Below are 18,999 nucleotides of genomic sequence, written 5' to 3'. Positions count from 1 at the left end.
ACAGCAGTGATTTTCCCGGAAATACCCTCTGCCAAGGTTATGTTTTGGCTATTCTATCCTCTTTTATTGATTTACTTTCTGAAATCACGGGGGAAGGTAGTTGTCCCTGCCCTCTCCCATCATCCCAACTCTTTGTCTAGCGGCTCCTTCAGTGCACCATGGGGTGGGAACGATTTTCAATGGGACTCAGGTTTTCAATGGGACTGGGCTTGGAAGGTTTTAGGGAGTTAGTGTGGTATAAAAATGGCCAATAGAAATCCTGTATTTTGTTTAAGCATTTTTCAGCGTGATAAATATAATTTAATATGGAAATGTGATCCATTGTTCCGCGGCAGGTTTTCTCAGCTGTGTACAGTAAGGGTTCTGTCGCCTACTGTGGATTCAGTATTTATTACTCTCTGGAACCTCTTTTGTTGTTCTTATGTTTTGTTTGTGGGGACATTTAAAGGTGGATTGCCTGTTCGACCTTGCAGAGGAGTTGATTAAGTTTAATTTGCTATGCATTAGAGAAGGAATTTGCTGGTCTTTTTGAACTGAGCTTGACGTTATTTGTAGTTGGGGCATGTTTTTTGATGCCTTCAGTTCTTCCTGGGCATGAAAACGCTTTTTGTACATTTGTTGAATCTGTTTCCATGCTGAGCTTTTTATATACTACACAATGACTCTTTGCAGTTGAAAGTTGTAGTTTGGCCTTATTTTTAACTTTAAAAGGACAGCAGGAACTTGCCTTTTATTAAACATTTGTGGATATTATAACATTTACTTTGTCACCCCGTAAGTAGATTTTTAAAAATGGTTTTTCATTTTCAAAATGTTAACTGACTGTGGTAGGTTTGTATAATGGAATGCTATTCAGCACACATGTGAAATGTGTGGGAAAATAAAAATTTTTTTTTTACTCTTTAAATAGAAAAGACTTAGGCTGCCCACTATATTTAATTGGTTGTTTTAATTTTTTTTAAAGAAAGTATTTGTAGATCATGCAAAGTTGACCAGTAAATCGACACTTGAAAGAGAAAATTTTAAATTTGAGTTATTGAAATTTTATCATTTCTGTTTTTGCTTTTATGATTCAGTCCTCTCTCCTTTCCTGTCTGCCCTTCACCATACCCAGACTTGCTGTGATCTTGTAGACACTTTGAACAACTTACAATCTCAACTTCTGAAGTTATGACATTTAGGAGCTCCTCTTGCCCCCTGTTCATCATTTTAATCCAATTATCTGTTAATTTTGTGTTTAAAGAATTTTTGTACGAAAAGTTTTCCCTCTTGGATTGGAATCATGGTCTCTGAGGATTATTAACTGATGTGAGTTGTCTGTGACCAAACATGAACGCCGTTCAGGGTATCCAGCCGTGAGTTTCCGGCTCTCGGTCACAAACCCAGGGCATTCTTTAGAAGATCAAACGAGTTGGACACTAGGAGGGTTTTAATGATGCCAGTTAACATCAGAAGAGCTGGGCTCAGTGATTGCAAATTGTGCTCATCTGAATAAATGCCACTGAGCTGGAAATAATGACATGACTAAAATGATGCTAATTGTGTGCCATTCTGCTATTCCATTGAATGAAATATATTGGTTTAAGCTTATATAAGGGGTGAATTTTTCTTTGGGGGGTACATGGGAACATGGGGTGTAGAGAGGGAATCACAGAAGAAGGGTAGTAGACTAAATGGCTTTACATATTTGAAAGGCTTTATGGATTTTGAGATGTGATTGAAAGCATTATTTCTTCCAAGAAATTAGCATATACCCTTAAGTGACCTAAAGTTAAAAAAACTTATTCATCATATACCCTTAAGTGACCTAGAATTAAACATTTATCAAAAAATGGGAGTATTATCTGTGGTACTTAAACTCATCTCCATGCTGTGTAAGTGTGTTGATAAGAACAAAACTGTCTTACCCTCTCATTGCCTAAGATAAAATATCACTGAGACTCATTTCCAGAAACACTAATGTTTCCAGATTAGACTTCATGTTGATTAAATGATTAAAATCATGTGTTAGTGAAAGACAGTTAACTTGCTTAGAAAATACTGGGAATTAAGAAAGCAAGAATTTGGTAAAACTTTGTATAGGTAAAGAATTACTCAGAAAGCCTCTTCAGCATGCATATAAATCCAGAGGCAGTATTTACAGGAGATAATATATGCATTTTGTTTTAAGGTTCTTTAGTTTAAGTTTGAGAGACTTTCCAGAATTGACAGAAAAGGATTTTTTTTTGAGTCTGTGGGCTATACTATTAGTTGGATGTCATTCTTATGCCTTTTTCCTGTTTTCAGTATATATTATTTACCTTTCATGATTTAGATGCCTTCATACTGTATAGACCCTGTTGTCTGATTTTTGAGCTTTAGTAAAAGCTGGGCTTAGTTCTCACAGTAGCATGATGGAACATACTGCCCTACGTTCTAATTCAGTAGTGATGAGTAAGATATTGTCAGAGATACCATTCTTTTTGCTTCGTAGTGCCTCTACTTACGTAAGTGGTTGTTTGAGCAATTAACTTGCTTAAACAGTTGACAGGGTCATATGACTTTGATCTCAAATTGTTGAGGACAGGTCAAACAAAAGAATGTTATTGGCTTTGTTTCATCCTGTTACACTTACAGCTTCAGTTAGAGTGTATTTCCTCTCTTTTTCTCATTTAGCTTAGCTATTCTGTCCAAGTTGTGGGCTTCATCAAAACATGAAGGGCGATGATTTCTAATGTGTAGGGGTAGGGTCTTCAAAAGCTCGTGGATAGCTTGAGCCACTAAATCAGAATCTCTAGAAATGAAGCCTAGGGCCTCTGTTGTTTAATGAGTTCCCCAGTGACTTTGATGTCCAGTGAAGTTTGGGACCACTGACAAGAGCAGACGTCTCTAAAGTGTTTTGTGTATAAGCCCAGCCATGAGATATGGAACAAGACATTAGAACATTTCTCATCTTTTATCTCAAAAAGAGAGTGAAATTAAGCTCTAGTAATATTTAATATATGGATTGATGGTTTCTTTATTTGTATTTCCATCAGATGGTCATGTGTCACCTAGAATAGCCAGGTATCCTAAAGTAAGAGTGGTAATTCTACAGTGAAGACTGGTTGTAGCTTCGTCTCTCCTTTGTTAGAATAGAGCAATCCACTGCAGTTTGTACATATGAATTAAATGAATTTATGAGATATATATACATACATGTATACATGTAGTTGTGTCTTTTACATATATTTACATACATGTGTATATATACATGTATATATGTGTGTATATATACACATATATATATGTATATGTAGTTGTGTCATTTCATTAGACATGCTGATTCCAGATTTGGATTGCCGAAAGGTTTATCTGAAGCACTGTTACCCTTGACTTTATGAAATTTCTTCATTCTTTTATGTTATGCCTGAGCACAACTGCACACAAATTTTTTGCCTTTTATTTTTTGAGCCATGTAATAGCTATATATTTCTGACTATGGTGTCTTTTTTTTAAGAAAATAACAGCTTTATTTATGAAGTTCACTCTTTTAAAGTATACAATTCAGTGATTTTTTAGTACATTCATAAAGTTGTACGTCAGCTATCACTATCAAATTCCCCTTAGCTATCCCTTCGCTGCCCCCAACCCTATACAACCAATAATTTACTTTCTGTCTCTCTAGATTTTCCTGTTTTCCATTTCATATAAATGGAGTCATATAATACGTGGTATTTTGTGACTGGCTTCTTTCACATAGCCTAGTGTTTTTAAGGTTCATCCATGTTGTAGCTTGTTAAACCTATACTCTGACGATGTTACTAGCTATTACTTTTATTGAGACCCTACAAGAAACTCTTAAGTACGTCTGTTCAGAATTTTTTCAGCTTTGTGCAGCATTATCTACCTGGTATGTGTTTATGGATTGTGTAGTTATCACCAGCCATACGTGTAGTTGACAAGGCAGGAATAGTTGTTCATTCCTGGCTTATGCTCTGTGGGAGGAGGAGCACTGATCATGCCAAGCAATAAGGGTGTGTTAAAAAATCTGTGAAATTATATTAGGTTTCCCATTTATGGTTGAAGATGTTGGGCTCCACTTTGTAAAATAAGAACTGCTATGGTAAACTTCCAAGTTTTTGTACGAAACAGTGTTAATTTAGGTGGATGGATAGAAGAAACATAAATGTCAGCTGTTATCAAAGATTGATCACGTTGCCAAATGTCAGTTTTAAAATACTGTAAATTTCGGTGCCTTATGAAAATAAATCTTTATGTGATCTGTAAGAAAGTGGGAGAATCAATTAAAGTTAATTTTAATTATAGAAAGACCATTAAGACTTAAGTTCATAAAATACATATGTATTTTCTTTAAAATATGACTCAGATATTATATGTATATAGTAGGAAAGTCAGAAGTTTTGACTGAGGAAAAGAAGATTAAAAATCACCTGTAAATCACAGAGTATGTGTATAAAAAAGGGATAATACTATAGATATTCCTTTGTAACCTGGTTTTTGTAGGGGTTTTCTTTGCTAACAATTTATCCTGGACACCAAGTCATGTTGATAATCTACTTTTGACCTCTAATTGAATGAGCACATGGCTGTAATATAGTTAATGAATTTCCTGTTGTGAGATACTTAAAGTGTTTTCTGTCTTGATTTTTTTCATGATATGCACCACACTGTGATGAATGATTTTTTTAATTGAAATATAGTTGACATACAAAATTATGTTAGTGACAGGTGTACCACATAGTGATTCAACATTTAAATACATTGTGAAATGATCATGACCATAAATCTGGTAACCATCTGTCCCTACACAAAGTCATTACAGTATTGACGACATTCCTTATGATGTATAACACATCCTCATGACTTATTTATTTAAATATCTAACTGGAAGTTTATCTCTCTTAATTTCACCCATCCCCCAACCCCTCTCCCCTCTGGCAGCCACCCATTTGTTCTCTGTATCTGTGAGTCTATTTTCATTTTTGTTTGTTACTTGTATTTTAGGTTCCACATATAAGTGAAATTATACAGTACTTATCTTTCTCTGTCTGACTTATTTCCCTTAGCATACTACACTCTAGATCCATCCATGTTGCCACAAATGGCAAGATTTCATTCTTTTTTAAGGCAGAGTAATAGATGTGTTTCTTCCTTGTTATTCAGTGTTGTAGATAGATCTGTATAAACCGTTCAGACCTGAAAGACTGATCTTTACTATTGTTATCCACAAAGAATTTATCAGTTCTGTTATCCCATAATCTATGGATACATAGAGTCGGTGGAGGGTGATAGAAGCATCATTTTCACTGAACATATAATCAGCTTAAGTTTCAGTAATGTCAACATTGGTTACTTGGAAACATATTCATGGAACTCCATGTTTGTAAAGTGTGCTAAACTCAATATTCCTAAAAGCTTCATCTTTGAGTTTAAAATTGCTCTCTGAAGTATTTTTAGGGCCCTGAAGTGATTTCTTAATTCATCAATTATTTTTGATACATAGCATGTTAATTTTTCAATGTGAAATGGCACTAAACTGTATTTCTTGATCTTTTTCTACAGTGTACTTGTAATAGTCCCTTTAACGATTTTTAAATTTTAGATGATAGTATTTTATTCTTGTTGCTAGTGGATATTCAATTTGTTTTGCTTTTATCTTATTATTATTTTTTTAAGTAACAAATTTATTATCTCACAATTCTGGGTGTGGAAGTTTGAGATCAAAATGTTGTTAGGGTTGGTGCCTTTGTTTATTGTATTTTGTTAGTTTCAGGTGTATAGCATGGTGACTTGGTATTTTTGAAGATTATATTCCATATATACAAGATAATATGTATAATTCCCTGCACTATACAGTATATCCTTGCTTATCTATTTTATATATAGTAATTTATATTTGTCAATCCCATACCTCTAATTTGTCCCTCCCCTCTTTTCCTCTCCTTTGGTAACCAAAGGTTTGTTTTCTATATCTGCAAGTCTGTTTCTGTTTTGCATATACAATTATTTGTATTATTTTTTAGATTCCATGTATATATGGTAACATGTAATATTCGTCTTTTTTTGTCTTATTTCATTAAGCATAATATTCTGTAGGTCCATCCATGTTGCTGCAAATAGCAGTATTTCTTTTTTTTACAGCTGAGTGTCTGTGTAAGTCTTCTGCCCATTTTTAAAATTTTTTTTATATTGAATTATGTGAGCTCTTTATATTTTGGATATTAACCCCTTATCAGTTGAATCATTTGTAAATATTTTCTCCCATTTCATAGGTTGTCTTTTCGTTATGTCAGTGGTTTCCTTTGTTGTGCAAAAGCTTTGCTTTTAATTTTATATTTGCTGAAAAACTTTTCAGCAGTTTGGTTTTGTGGGTTTAAGTTATTTTGGTTGAATTTCTATTATTTTTCTTTTTTAGCTTGGAGTCTAAATTCCATTTATCTGAACAGGGGAAGGTGTTGACCTTAAAAAAAAAATTCCCTTTGGTTATTTGGCGGGAATCAAGCACTCATCATTTTCTTGTCGAAGGATATTTCTGACACATTCTTACTGTGAGTTTGCTAGTTCATGCCAGAAGAATGTCCAACATGAAATAGATAATTAATCCAGACAGAACCTAGCAAAACTGAAAAGTGAACGTCCCTGCGGGGAGCTCTTTGTGTCATTCTTTGTGTTCCTACAGAGAAATCAATGGAGTTTGCATTGGAAGATATTGTTCCCTGTAGGGAGGTGTCTCAGGGAGGCTGCAGCTTCTCACATGGGGGAATAAAAGAAGGGAAACCTAAAATCCCTAGCTACTGAGTAGTGAGTCCCTTGGTTAATAATCTAGATCAGTCTGTTTACTAAATACCTTTCTGTTTTTACTTGTAGCACTTAGATAGGTCTAAGCCTCTTCTATTCAGATATTCGAATTGTAAATCTGTACTATAAATTGCCAGTTTTTCAGAAAAACAGAATAATTTGAAAGATCTCATTTGTGCCTTCATTGGAAATGGCATAGTGGTGTTAGGAATTGTTAGTGTGAGAGTAGCTTTAGCACATCAATACACATATTTTTGATTCATTAAGCCACAATTTGAGATTTAGATATGTGCCTTTACATTATTTGCCATGAACAGGACAGAAGCTGAGCAACTCTAATAGAAAATCATTAGAATTAAGGTCCTTTAGATTATAATGGACTTTTGAAAAGGCAACTCAATATTTATTTCTATTATTTGCTACAACACTGCCTTGATAATGCACTAGTCTCAGACATTAAAAGACTGTGAAATTGCTTAAATAAACCTGTGCTAGTCATTTTTTTTATACTTATAACCTTTAACCCCATATTATTAGGATAAGAAAGAATGTTATTTTCCCCATTGTTTCTGCTCCATTGATTGTGGCTCCTTAAACTCCCTCTTATCCCCTGTTATTGTATTTTGGTAACAGAAGCGTCCTGTTTTATGAATTGTGTGTGCTGAATTAGCTTAAGAGGGCTTCACTGCGTGATGATGACTTGAGTCCTCTAATTGTGAAGGCAGTTTCTTTTACCTTCATTATGAAAAGGGCAAATAAGGTGGTTTTCGTAGCCTAAAGGTTTTTGTAAAGCTTTCCCTCTGTTGGAGTAAAGCATTGGGACAAAAGAAGTAGGCTGTTCTTAGGAATTTCTTGAAGTAGCTTTTGGAAGTAAAATTAGAAGATAGCTATCTGTTCCTCTGCGAAGGAACAGAGTCATTCTTATAGCACAAAAATTGAAGCAGAGACTCTGATTCTTTGGGGATTCATTATTTTTTCCTTTGGTTGTAACAGCAGTAACCTTTTACAGTGTATAAGGCACGTTTGCATACCGTTGCCTCAGTATTGCCTTCACTGTTAACCTTGTGCTATGCACAGAGCAGGTGTTGGTAGTAGTAGTTCAATTTTGCAGCTGAGGAAACAGACTGGAGGAGAGTAAGGACTTTGCTGTAATCCCACGACTACCAAATGGGAAACCCTGGAGCTTCTGACTCCAGTCATGTGCTCTTTCCAGTATACTGCACTGCATCGGGTCCTCTTAATCTGTGCTGTGTTGCTAAGGTTCTTGTGGAAGAATAACATACGGAAAGTGTTCTCCCCAAGAAACAAAAGCGGCAACATAATATATGAAATGTAAGTAGTCAGAATGGGATGAATTCTCCAAAATCTCATGTACAATTAAGCTAGATATTCTGAGTCATTTGTACATAAATATTCATATAGTATGTATGCATAATACCGCTGCATTATCCCTTCTAGTTTATTTATTTGTTCTTGCTTGTTTTGTCCTTACTGTTGAATTGTGGATTTAGTACTGTAGGCTAATAGTTTCCTCACCACTTCTAAGATCTTACTGCGTGGCCTTTTAGTCTTGTTAATTTTGAAAAGTCTGTTATTACTCTAAAATTTTCCTTTGTAGATAAGTCCTGTATTTTCTCTCATTTAGCTCTGAAGATTGTCCCTCTGCCTTTGGTGTTAAATAGTCATTTTATAATGTATATAGATATAAACTTTTATTTATCTTGCGTAGGACTTAAGTTAGCAAATTAATGTGTTTCATTGATTCTGGAAATTCTCAGCCATTATTTTCTTAAGTAGTGCTTTTTTTCTGTTCCTTTGTTCAACCTTTTATTTTGAAATAACTTTAAAGAAAAGTTTCAAAAAATAGTAAAGAAAAGTATATACATGGAATGGTATATTATTTGGCAATAAAAAGGGGTAAGTACTGATACATGTTAGGACATGGAAGAACCTTAAAAACAGTTGATCCTTTAAATGCTAATTGAAAGAAGCCAATATATTATATGATTTCACTTATAGAAAAGGTCTAGAGAAAGCAAATTTATAGAGAAAGAAAGTGGATTTATGGTTGCCTAGAACTGGAAAGGCCAGTGGGAAAGGGGAACTGATGAATGATTACAGGGCTTCTTTTTTGGGATGATGAAAATTTTCTAAATTTGCTTGTGGCAGTGGTTGCACAACTTTGTGAATATACTGAAAACTGTTGGACTGTACACTTTAGGTGAATTGTGCGGTCTGCAAATTGTATCTCAAAAAAGCTGTTATTTAAAAAAAAATACTGCAGAGATTTCTTATGTATTTTTCACCTGCTTTCCCTAATGTGAACATCTTCCTTTTATTACTGTAGCATAATTATCAAAACTAAGACATTAAATTGATGCAATGCTGTTAACTAGACTATAGGTTTTATTCAGATTTTGCTAGTTTTCCTGCTAATGTTGTTTTTCTGCTTCAGGATCCAGTCTGGGATCCCACATTGCATTTAGTTGTCATGTTTCCTGACTCTCTTCCAATCTGTGCCAGTTCCTCAGTTTCCTTTGCTTTTATGATCTTGACACTTTCAAAGAGTCCTGGTTAGTTATTTTGTAAAGTGTCCTTTGATTTGGGTGTGTATGGTTCCTCATGATTAGATTGAGATTATGAGTTTTTTTTAACTTTTTAACTTTTTTTTTATTGATTTATAATCATTTTACAATGTTGTGTCAAATTCTGGTGTAGAGCACAATTTTTCAGTTATACATGAACATATATATGTTCATTGTCACATTTTTTTCTCTGTGAGCTACCATAAGATCTTGTGTATATTTCCCTGTGCTTTACAGTATAATTTTGTTTTAAAATTGTAGAATAGATAAACAAGATTATGCGTTTTGGGCAAGAACACTACAGACATAATACGCCTTTCTCAGTGTGTCATATCAGGGGCACAGGATGTTTTATTACTGTTAATGTTATCCTTGATCACTTGGTGATATTAATCTTAATCGCTTGGTTAAGGTGATGTATCCTGGGTTTCTCCACAGCAAAGTTAGATTTTTTTCTTTTGCAGTTAATAAATTTCTTGGAGGAGATACTTTGAGACTATCCAGTTGTGTTTGTTCTCAAACCTTTGCCCACTAATTTTAACATCCATCAGCACATCTTGCCTTTGACAATTACTCTTGTGGTATTTGTGTAATGGTAATTTTTTATTTCTTTCATTGCTTTTGCATTTACTAATCGGAATCCTTCTATAAGGAAGAGCTATTTTTTCTTTATCTCTCTTTTTTCCTTCCTTCCTTCTTTCTTCCTTCATGTCTTTCTGTCTTTTTCATTCATTCACTCATTCATTCAACTAAGTATTTATACCAATATAGGCTCATGAATATTTATTTGGTCATTGGGAACTTTTTCAGATTGGCTCCTATGCTTTCTCAACAAGTCCACATCCCTTTTTGAATACTTCCTTGCTTTCTGTTACCATAAGATGCCCCAAACATGTTATATTTTTCCTATCCCAGTCCTGGAATCAGCCACTTCTCTAAAGGTCATTCTAAAATTAAACTCCTTTAGGAATTCTTGGCAAACCTAAGAAAGACCTCCTCATTCACTGCCACTCAACTTTGAACGTCTTTTCTATATTTTGTAATTCTAATCTATCTGGTTTATGTTAAGGATAATTTCCTATCTGTTGGATTAATTATTTCAGTGACTGTATTTTTCATTTTTAGAGATCCTATTTGGTTCTTTTCCAAATTTGCCTCTTCTTTTCCATTATGCCATATTCTTTTTTTTACTGGGAATCAAATGCCTTGTTTTACATCTTTAGTTCTTGTAAGTATTTTGTATTACTTTCTGCTTGTTCTGAAGGTCTTGAATATATAATCCTGCTGCTTGTTATTTTTGCTGATTCTCATGTTGGACTGTGTCATTCTATGTTTTTTAAAGTTTTTTTTTTTATCATGAACTCATTTTTAGAGGGCCTTATTTTATTTTATTTTTCTGTGCAAATCATTTGGGTTATGTATTATTGGAGTGTTTTTCGAGAGTGTTCAAGGTGCCCCCAGCTCAGTCATTTTTCAGTAGATCCCAAGTTAAAGAATATTTTTCTGCTGTTTCATGGAAAGTGGAAAATAAGAGCAAAAGCACTGAATCCAAGTTTTCTGAGATACTCTTTCTGCTGTCTTCTTTGAGTCTCTCCTTAATCTGTGTTCTTAAGTATGTATTACTCATTTATCTTTGACATGTTTTCATTTGCTACCTCTTGTAGTGTTTCCTAAATAATCTATATTTGTAGGTGAAGATAAATTGTGTGTTAATTGAAACTTAAGAGACTGGAGTGTTTTAGATAGATTAATCCTTGTTAAATTCTATCTGTGTGGACACTCTTCCTGCCTGAGTTTTACAATTTTAATAAAATATCTATAAGTGAAGAAATCATTTGTTGTAGTTGGAATTGAACTTAGGAAGATATTTGGATATCCATAAAACCAGATACTGAAATGACTTAAGAACACTTGGTTTAAGGAAATTGGGTCAAGCTAAAAATAACATTTTTGTTGGGCTTTAGTTTTATCATTTAACAGCCTCTTAACAATCTGAAATGACTTTTAAGACAAGGTCTTAAATTACTATTAAATAATAAAATTATTCACCTACCCCCTTTAGAAGTTTTAAGATGATTTGAGAGTATTTGATTTATATATCTTAATATCCCAGTTTTCTGAGTAGTGATACAGTTTCAGCAAGGATGAAAAACTAAAAGAACTGTGAATACCTAGATTTAGAAATGTTCTAACATTATCTTACCCTTTGTTTCAGAGAATGGCTATTCAACAATATATGTTGCTAATCTGCAGTTAATTTTGTGTGTATGTGTGTGTTTGTGTGTGAGAGAGACAGAGTTTTACTTCTTGGTTAATGAAAATATAGTTGTAAAAAAAAGTAATGGTGTCAGGCAGGCTTCTTTTGAGGAACTTCTTGTTCCTAAGGTTTCTTACAGTAAAAGAGTACTTTTACTAACAGCTTCATACGAGCTGGGATTTTGTTAGACATTGACTTCTTTTATTTGCTTCCCAGGTGGTTTGTATTCGCTCCACTTGGAATGCTCTCTCCCCAAAGCTGAGTTGTGACACGAGACCCCTCATTTTGAAGACCCTCAGTGAACTGTTTTCTCTGGTTCCTTCCTTAACAGTCAATACAGTTGAATATGAGGTATGCATTTAGAGCTCAGTAAATTGTCCATTTCTACATTGGAAAGACATATGCTTTATAATAACTTCTGGGAAAAATATTCATAATCTTTTGATTGCCCAAAATCCTTTAACACTCACTGTTCTGTCAACATGTTGATATCTTTATGGACTCTTAGAAGTAGCAGGATTTCCACCTTATCAGTTCTGTGCAATTAAGAATTATTTACATGAAGGATGCCAAGTTTTTATTATGAGAATATAGTCAAGATTTTTAAAAAGTCAGTATGTTAAAAATAGTGTTTCAAAAATAATAGAATTCATGGGGCCAACATTTTAAATTCATTTTGTTAATGTTTTAAGTTCTAAAAATACGTTATTAAGGCTTTAATGTGGCACAGCAGGCTCGCCTAGTAGTACAGACATAGTGTCATTTGTGTTTTGCTTCTAGCTTAGACACAGAGATTTGATTTTTGCATGTTAGTTTATATTTTCTGTGTACATCTATGCTCTTCATCTGTACTTTTCAGTGAAGGCAATTGTATAAAGGATAATAATTTAATGATCTAGTCAGTGTTTGTCTTTGTAATGAATTGAAACACTTGGTGAAAGATACCTTACTATAAGATTCACATATTTCTGCTTAACATTTTCTTCATTATCTCTTCTTTGAATGAAATGAGAGGATGGTGAATTTATTTATATCTCCATTTCTGTAGCCATATTCCCTTTCAAGCTCACCTTTCTTTTTTTCCTTGTCCTTCGAAGAGCCTCAGTTGATTTTCACTTGAAGCCTTGGTGAACTTTTATTTAGTGCTTCAGAGACTTTGATAAACCAACCCTCCATGTGGTTCCAATAATAACCCCCTTACTGTTTTCAGATTGCATGATAAGACAGGATTGTGGGATAATACTCCTAATCATTCTAAAAGCTGCACAATGAATAAAATCAAATTTGTCCTCACCAAGGATGCAATACCTAGCATAATGGCACATAATGTATATATTCAGAAAGTAGTTGTTAAATGAATGAGTGAACCAATACAGGATATTGTGAGTTCATTCTCACATTTGGGCTTTTATTTTAGGGTATTGAAAAAAAGAATCAATTCGAGACTCCTGGAGTGTGTAGTTCACCAACAGTCTTTCTTATGGCTGCTGTTCATGGGTGTATACCCTTATTTGTCAGAAAGTCTGTCTGGCTACTACTGATAAGGAGCTAATACTAAAATCCAAAATAAGGACTTTGTATGTAATGTGTATTTTTATTTTCTGTCTTCAGGGGCTGAACCCATATACCTTTGTATGGCTTATACTTTAAATTATGCAGATTTTATTACAGGTTAATTTATGAAGTGGTTTTTGTGTTGGTTTCTTATGTTTGCTTACCCTGGTAAGCTGTAAATTGTCTTTTGGGCTGTATTTTCCCTCGAATTTTGCATTATTTTTCACTGGCATCTTATTTTGGTTTGGGTAGGGGATTAGGGACAGTGGCATTAAACAGGGGAATGACATTTGTACTAAGACTTGAGAGGTCAGAAAGAACTGGTTAGGTTCCTGAATTTAATCATTTTAAAAACTCATCATGTTGAATATATCCACATGTTTAAATGATGAGTCAGTTTCTGAGTATTTTCATTTTATGAATGATGGGTGAATATAGATTAAGTCATTTACTAGTGAATAAGTTTGAAGTGATTTAATTTCCACATTTGCTACTTTACATTGTTTATTCTCAATTTTTTCTTTGTCTTAAAAATTTATTCTGCTGTTCGTTGATTTTTCAGAATTTTAAAGTTCAAGTCCTCAGCTTCCTCTGGAACCACACTCAAAACAAGGTACCAGCACACGGTGTCAGTGAACCAGAACCAAGCTGGGAAAGGAACTGGGAAATAAGACTCTTAAGATGAAAATATGACTCCCTTGAGATGCTGCCTTCTTGGTTTTAAAAGAATTGTGACTATTAAAAATTTATTTTAGGTTTTAAAAATTATTCATAATTTATGCCAGTTAATACCTTTTTTTTTTTTAAACCATAAAACACGCTTATTACTTTGTGAAGCTGGCAGCTTGAAGAGGGACTGTTGCCACTGTCTCATATTTTTAATGGTCCTTCCTCTTTCCTGCTTTGCCCTTCCCACCGCCAGTAAGCACATCAAACAAACAGCAAGTCCACTCCATTTTTCGGCTGTCATTTCCAAACAAGCTGTATAGAGGAGAGGGTGTTGGTGATGTTCTCCCTGCCTCACTAGTGAAAAATCTTACATTCCAAAAGGCCAGCTTTCCCTGTTGGTAGCTAGAGAAACAGAGTCCAGTTCCAGACCCCTCGGACACTAAACCCCATAGTCCTTCTGCCAAACCATCTACCTCATGGGGACCGGCGTAATTATGAGTTACTTTACATTTAAGGTTCCCAACTAGGATAAAAATCTGGTCCTCCTGATGTCTCTGTGCAATGCTGTTTTCTCTATTTTTAACTGGGACATATTAAGCGAGGCTTGAATACCGTCTCCAAAGCCCAGACCGTAGAACTTTGAGGTTGGTGAGGGAAGATTTTCTTTGTTCCTCCAGAGTTGCTGTTTAATATATGTTGTTTCTTTTGTTTATTTTACTTTTACTCTGTCTAGGACCCAGTTGTAGCAAACGCTGCTTATAAATCTCTGTCACACTTTAGTGCCGGAGAGCACACCATCCTTCATCTGCCTGAACAGGTAGGCCTTTCTGCTTTCTCACTGGTACCTCTTTACTGCTGGATTTTATAGTTTCATTTGTGTCCCTCCCTCACCCTGAGATTCTTACCTGTAACTCTAGATATGTCGTCCATAAAAGATAAGAATTCATATTCACTATTTGCTTAATCTGTGAAAGATGGTAGAGGTCTTAGACTTCACAGATAATGAACTTAAATTTCTTTGCAGCAGATGAAAGACACTTGTGGAGCAAACGAAGTCTCCATGAGGTGACTGGGTGAATGACTGCATGCCTGTGCCCATGGCAAGATCTGTGTCACTATAGGAACCACTTTATCTAGTTAGTGTACACCATCTTAGATTTCACATCCAAGCATGGTCTGCATACCACCTGTGCAGCCAAAGATCTTTGTGATACAGAATTGAGATGCCATGTGAAAAAAAAAATTTATTATTTTAATTTGAAATGATATATAGGTTAGCCTCAGAGAAGTAAATGAAGAAAGTATCACTGTCTTTTAAAGATTAACACATTGTGTGACATTATCTTAGTTTTTAAACTAAACTAAAAATATACAACCTTTTATAATATCTATGTAATATAACCGGCTTTAAATTACCAGGTTGTGTTAAGGAGTTCAAAGGTATACAAATGCTTATTGAATGCCTTTAGAGTGTGAGGAAGACATTGTGTTAGGAGAACTTACATATAACATCACCCAGAATCAATTCTTGAGGTCAAATGGAAAGAAGTTTTGTTGTGAATTTCTTGGGACCCTCAGGCATTAAAATGGGTTGAATTTTTCTTCTGAATTGATAGATTAGATGCCAGTAGGAACCAAGCGAACTTCTGTTTACTGAATTGAATTGGAAGGACTGAAGATTGGCTCTTGTAAAACCAAATCCTGAGCAAGGCAGGATTTCCCATGTTACTGAGAACTCAAAGACAGATTGGCTAGCTTGTCGTGCAGTTATCTCAAACAGGAAGCCTTAAGAAAAGCTGTTCTGTGACTTTTAAAATTAAAAGAGATGGGATTTCAGACTGCACTATGGTGACTAACAATACCCATAACTTCTTTTAAAAAAAGAGAGAGAGAAAGAAAAGGAGAAAAAAGCTACATTAAATTTAGTGTGGAAACTCCTACCAATAGATTAACTACAGTATCTGGAAGATACTTTTTATTATTATTATTATTTTAAATAAGCACTCACTAATTTATATCACAGCATAATGATTGCCTTTATTTTTAGGTGTTATTACTGAAATATTCCAGCTGGAGTAATAGCTTTTATTAAGTAACTCCCATATATACTCTTGACTGTTTAGTCTCTGCCTCTTTAAATATTGATATGTTTGTATTTTTTCCTTTTCGGGTTTATATTCAGTTTCTTACTATGTTTGTTAGAGTTAATACTCAGTTAAGTGCTATCCTCAGTCAAATATGAGATTTTTTTAAATCTAACTCTTCTATATCCTCTGATCCTTGAATAGCCATAAATAGCTCATTATACCTTCCGACATAAAGGGTAGTGATGCATTTAGAGTTGGAGTTTCTGTATATGCTTGGATTTTTACCAGCAAAGCGTAAAGAGCTATAAAGGAAATCTCTAAGATTTAACCTTTTTAGCCATGCTTTTCAACTCTTTTCTGCCCTAACCCCGTTCTGGGATTATGACCCACTCCCATAAGTAACAGTGGTTCACTTTAGTGGATGTTCTAAACTGGGATTAAGATAAAAGGACATAATGGTCTACCCCACTCCGGCCCCAGCTTCTGACACAGAGGACCCACCTCCTCCTGGAGAATCATTGCTTCCAAGATCACACCATGTATTCTTCTTCCTCTTCTTATTCATTACTGATTGTCAGTTTGATTGTCTGAATACCTGAGGCCTAAAAGTCCAGAAAGTGGTCAGTATGTTCATATTCCAAACAAGTCCCCAAAAGCTAAGGATACAACCCAGTCAGCTCCCACTTCTGTTTTGTAGATGATGACAGTGATGTGAAACTGCGGTTCATTTTCTAGGAAAACAGATTTGCAGTTGTTTCAGAAGTCCCTGCCAGGTAGGGACTCCCTATAATGTAAAGTCTAGGATCCTTCCTTGTTGTCAGAGATTTCTCACTCTGCACCAAGGGCAGTTTGGCTCACTCGCAAAACTGAAAGCTACCTGTGTACCTTCCCAGTGAAAGTACATCCACGTTCTCTTTTTCTGTTTGTGGAAACTGTGAAATAATCTCTTAACTGAGCCTACTGTGAATCTCAAGCAGAAAACTTTTTTAAAAAGATACAATGCATGCTTATCAACATGGTTACATTTGTGGATTATAATTTAGCCACTTTTGTAAAGTACTGCCTTTCTTTAAATTTACTGTAGAAAGATTTCTTGTTTATTGATGTATCAACTTAAACTATGAAGCTTGCTGAAAGCTAACTGGCTGGTAAAACAAAAGGCATTAGAGGAGTGGCAGATGGAAGATGTAGGGTTAACTAAAACAGTACATCTAAGGTAAGATGGAAAATGTCAATGGAGAGTACAGCTGAATGAGATACCCTGTGAGTTAGGGATTTGAAAACCAAATTCATTAACTCATCTTTTTTGTCACTGGTTTGTCATTAGGAAGTTCTGTGGGATTATTGATAATAGAATCTTAATATTGCATTGGTTTATTTATGTATTGGATGTATGCTAAGTGCTAGACCATCTTATGAGCTGGGAATAGTGAATGAATCCATATGTTTGTTGGTTTTTAAAAATATTATTTTTAATCACTTGAAACATATGAATCTAAAGTTGGTCAGAAGTTTTCTTTGAGGACCTATTGATTTCAGTGTTAAAAAATAGACATGAATGATTTTTCCCTTTTAGTTTGTATTTCTTTGTCTTTTTAGCTGTTTATCTTTCTCCTCTGCCTTCTTTAGTGTCCCCGCAACCCTCCAAAATGAAATAAACAAAAAACTGTAGAGAATTGTCTTTTTGGTAAAATAATCAGAAATGGATAAACATTTAGGTTGACTCTTCTCTCTGACTTGGGTTCATTAAAAATATTTGACTTTAAAAATTGAACTTTTTATTTCAGAGATCTTAAGATGATTATGTTGTTGATCTCTGGAATTAATTTTAGAAGTAATATAAAAGAACTCATTATGCACCCTGGGTTGTTATTAACATGATGTAACCTGTTCAGCTTTGATTTAAGTGAATGTCATTGCATTCATCAGAAGCTGTTTCTCTTTTTAAATGAATTTATGCAGATATTTGACGTGTTCCAAATAAAATCCTCTGTTTATGCACAAACTCCTGGATTTTCATAGGTTACACACACAGAAAGGTAGTTGAAAGGTTACCTGGCTCAGAACCTGTAGTGAGGAATTTTGTAGGATAAACTTTCCAATATTCAACATAAAGCAGATTTTTAAAGTCATTGATCATTTTATATTTGGGTCTCCATTTAAGTTTATTCCACAAAACTTAGCTATAACTGGAAGGGCGTAGTTGGTGTGTGCGTGTGTGTGTGTGTGTATTCTAAACATACAGTTTTCCTGGATGTTTTAGTAGCTAATATAATTACCAACATTTTATAGTTTTAACATGCATTCTTTCACATGACTTCCCTTGATTTTCCTTAGTTGCACTCATGTTGATCTTGATCGGTTGTTGCACACAAGCCAAGGGAGAACCCTGGGGCTCGCACAGGGAGGCTGGAACAAGTACTTTAAGAGGTGAACAGAGGAAGAGGGAAATGGAATGAAACCAAGGTCTAACAACAAGTACTGATTGGTTCAGGAGAATCAATTCACCTTTAAAGAAGCAAAATTGAAGGAATAATCCTACCATTATAAGTAGGCAGAGTACATCATCTATACTTAAATTGCAGTACACCTGTAGTTTGTTAAAATACATGCATATGTAAGGTTCAGGCATACGTTGTTGACCACGTAGCAGATAAATTGATATAGATGTCTGTCCAATTATGTGAATGCAGAATTAGACAACTTAAGATGGATGAATCCACCATATATTTTCATTTCTCTTGATCGTATACCTAGGAGTGGAATTGTTGGGCCATATGGTAATTCTGCATTTAACTTTTTAAGAAACTGCCAGGCTGTTTTCCAAAGGGGCTGCACCATTTTACATTCCCACCAGCGATGTATGAGGGTTCTGATTTCTCCACATCCTCACCATCCCTGTGTTTTCATATTAGCTTAAGTGTTTACCACTGCCTTCCACCTCCCTCAGTCTCCTATCATTTGTGAATATGAGGTATATCAGAGCTTCCCAGTGCTCTGATGCACTGGTGTAGTAACTGGTGTTATTAATGTAGTCTCCATCTGTCAGCCTTATTGTCTCTTTCCC

At 34.7% G+C, this 18,999-nt stretch overlaps 1 protein-coding gene across 5 annotated transcripts in view; it reads left to right on the top strand.

Moving 5' to 3' along the window:
• The window catches only part of FOCAD (focadhesin), a 235,946-nt gene that overhangs the window by 128,590 nt on the left and 88,357 nt on the right, over nt 1-18,999 (top strand). For all 5 annotated transcript variants that reach the window (XM_006208259.4, XM_072959321.1, XM_072959322.1 and 2 more), the window contains 3 exons: nt 11,839-11,973; nt 13,739-13,789; nt 14,579-14,662. In XM_006208259.4, the coding sequence (XP_006208321.2) occupies nt 11,839-11,973; nt 13,739-13,789; nt 14,579-14,662 (270 nt within the window). The remainder of the gene's footprint in view (nt 1-11,838; nt 11,974-13,738; nt 13,790-14,578; nt 14,663-18,999) is intronic.

The sequence above is a fragment of the Vicugna pacos genome, chromosome 4 (genome assembly GCF_048564905.1).
Source record: "Vicugna pacos chromosome 4, VicPac4, whole genome shotgun sequence".
Lineage (NCBI taxonomy): Eukaryota > Metazoa > Chordata > Mammalia > Artiodactyla > Camelidae > Vicugna > Vicugna pacos.
Note: the sequence above shows the minus strand (reverse complement) of the source record. Positions and strands in the feature narration are given on the sequence as shown.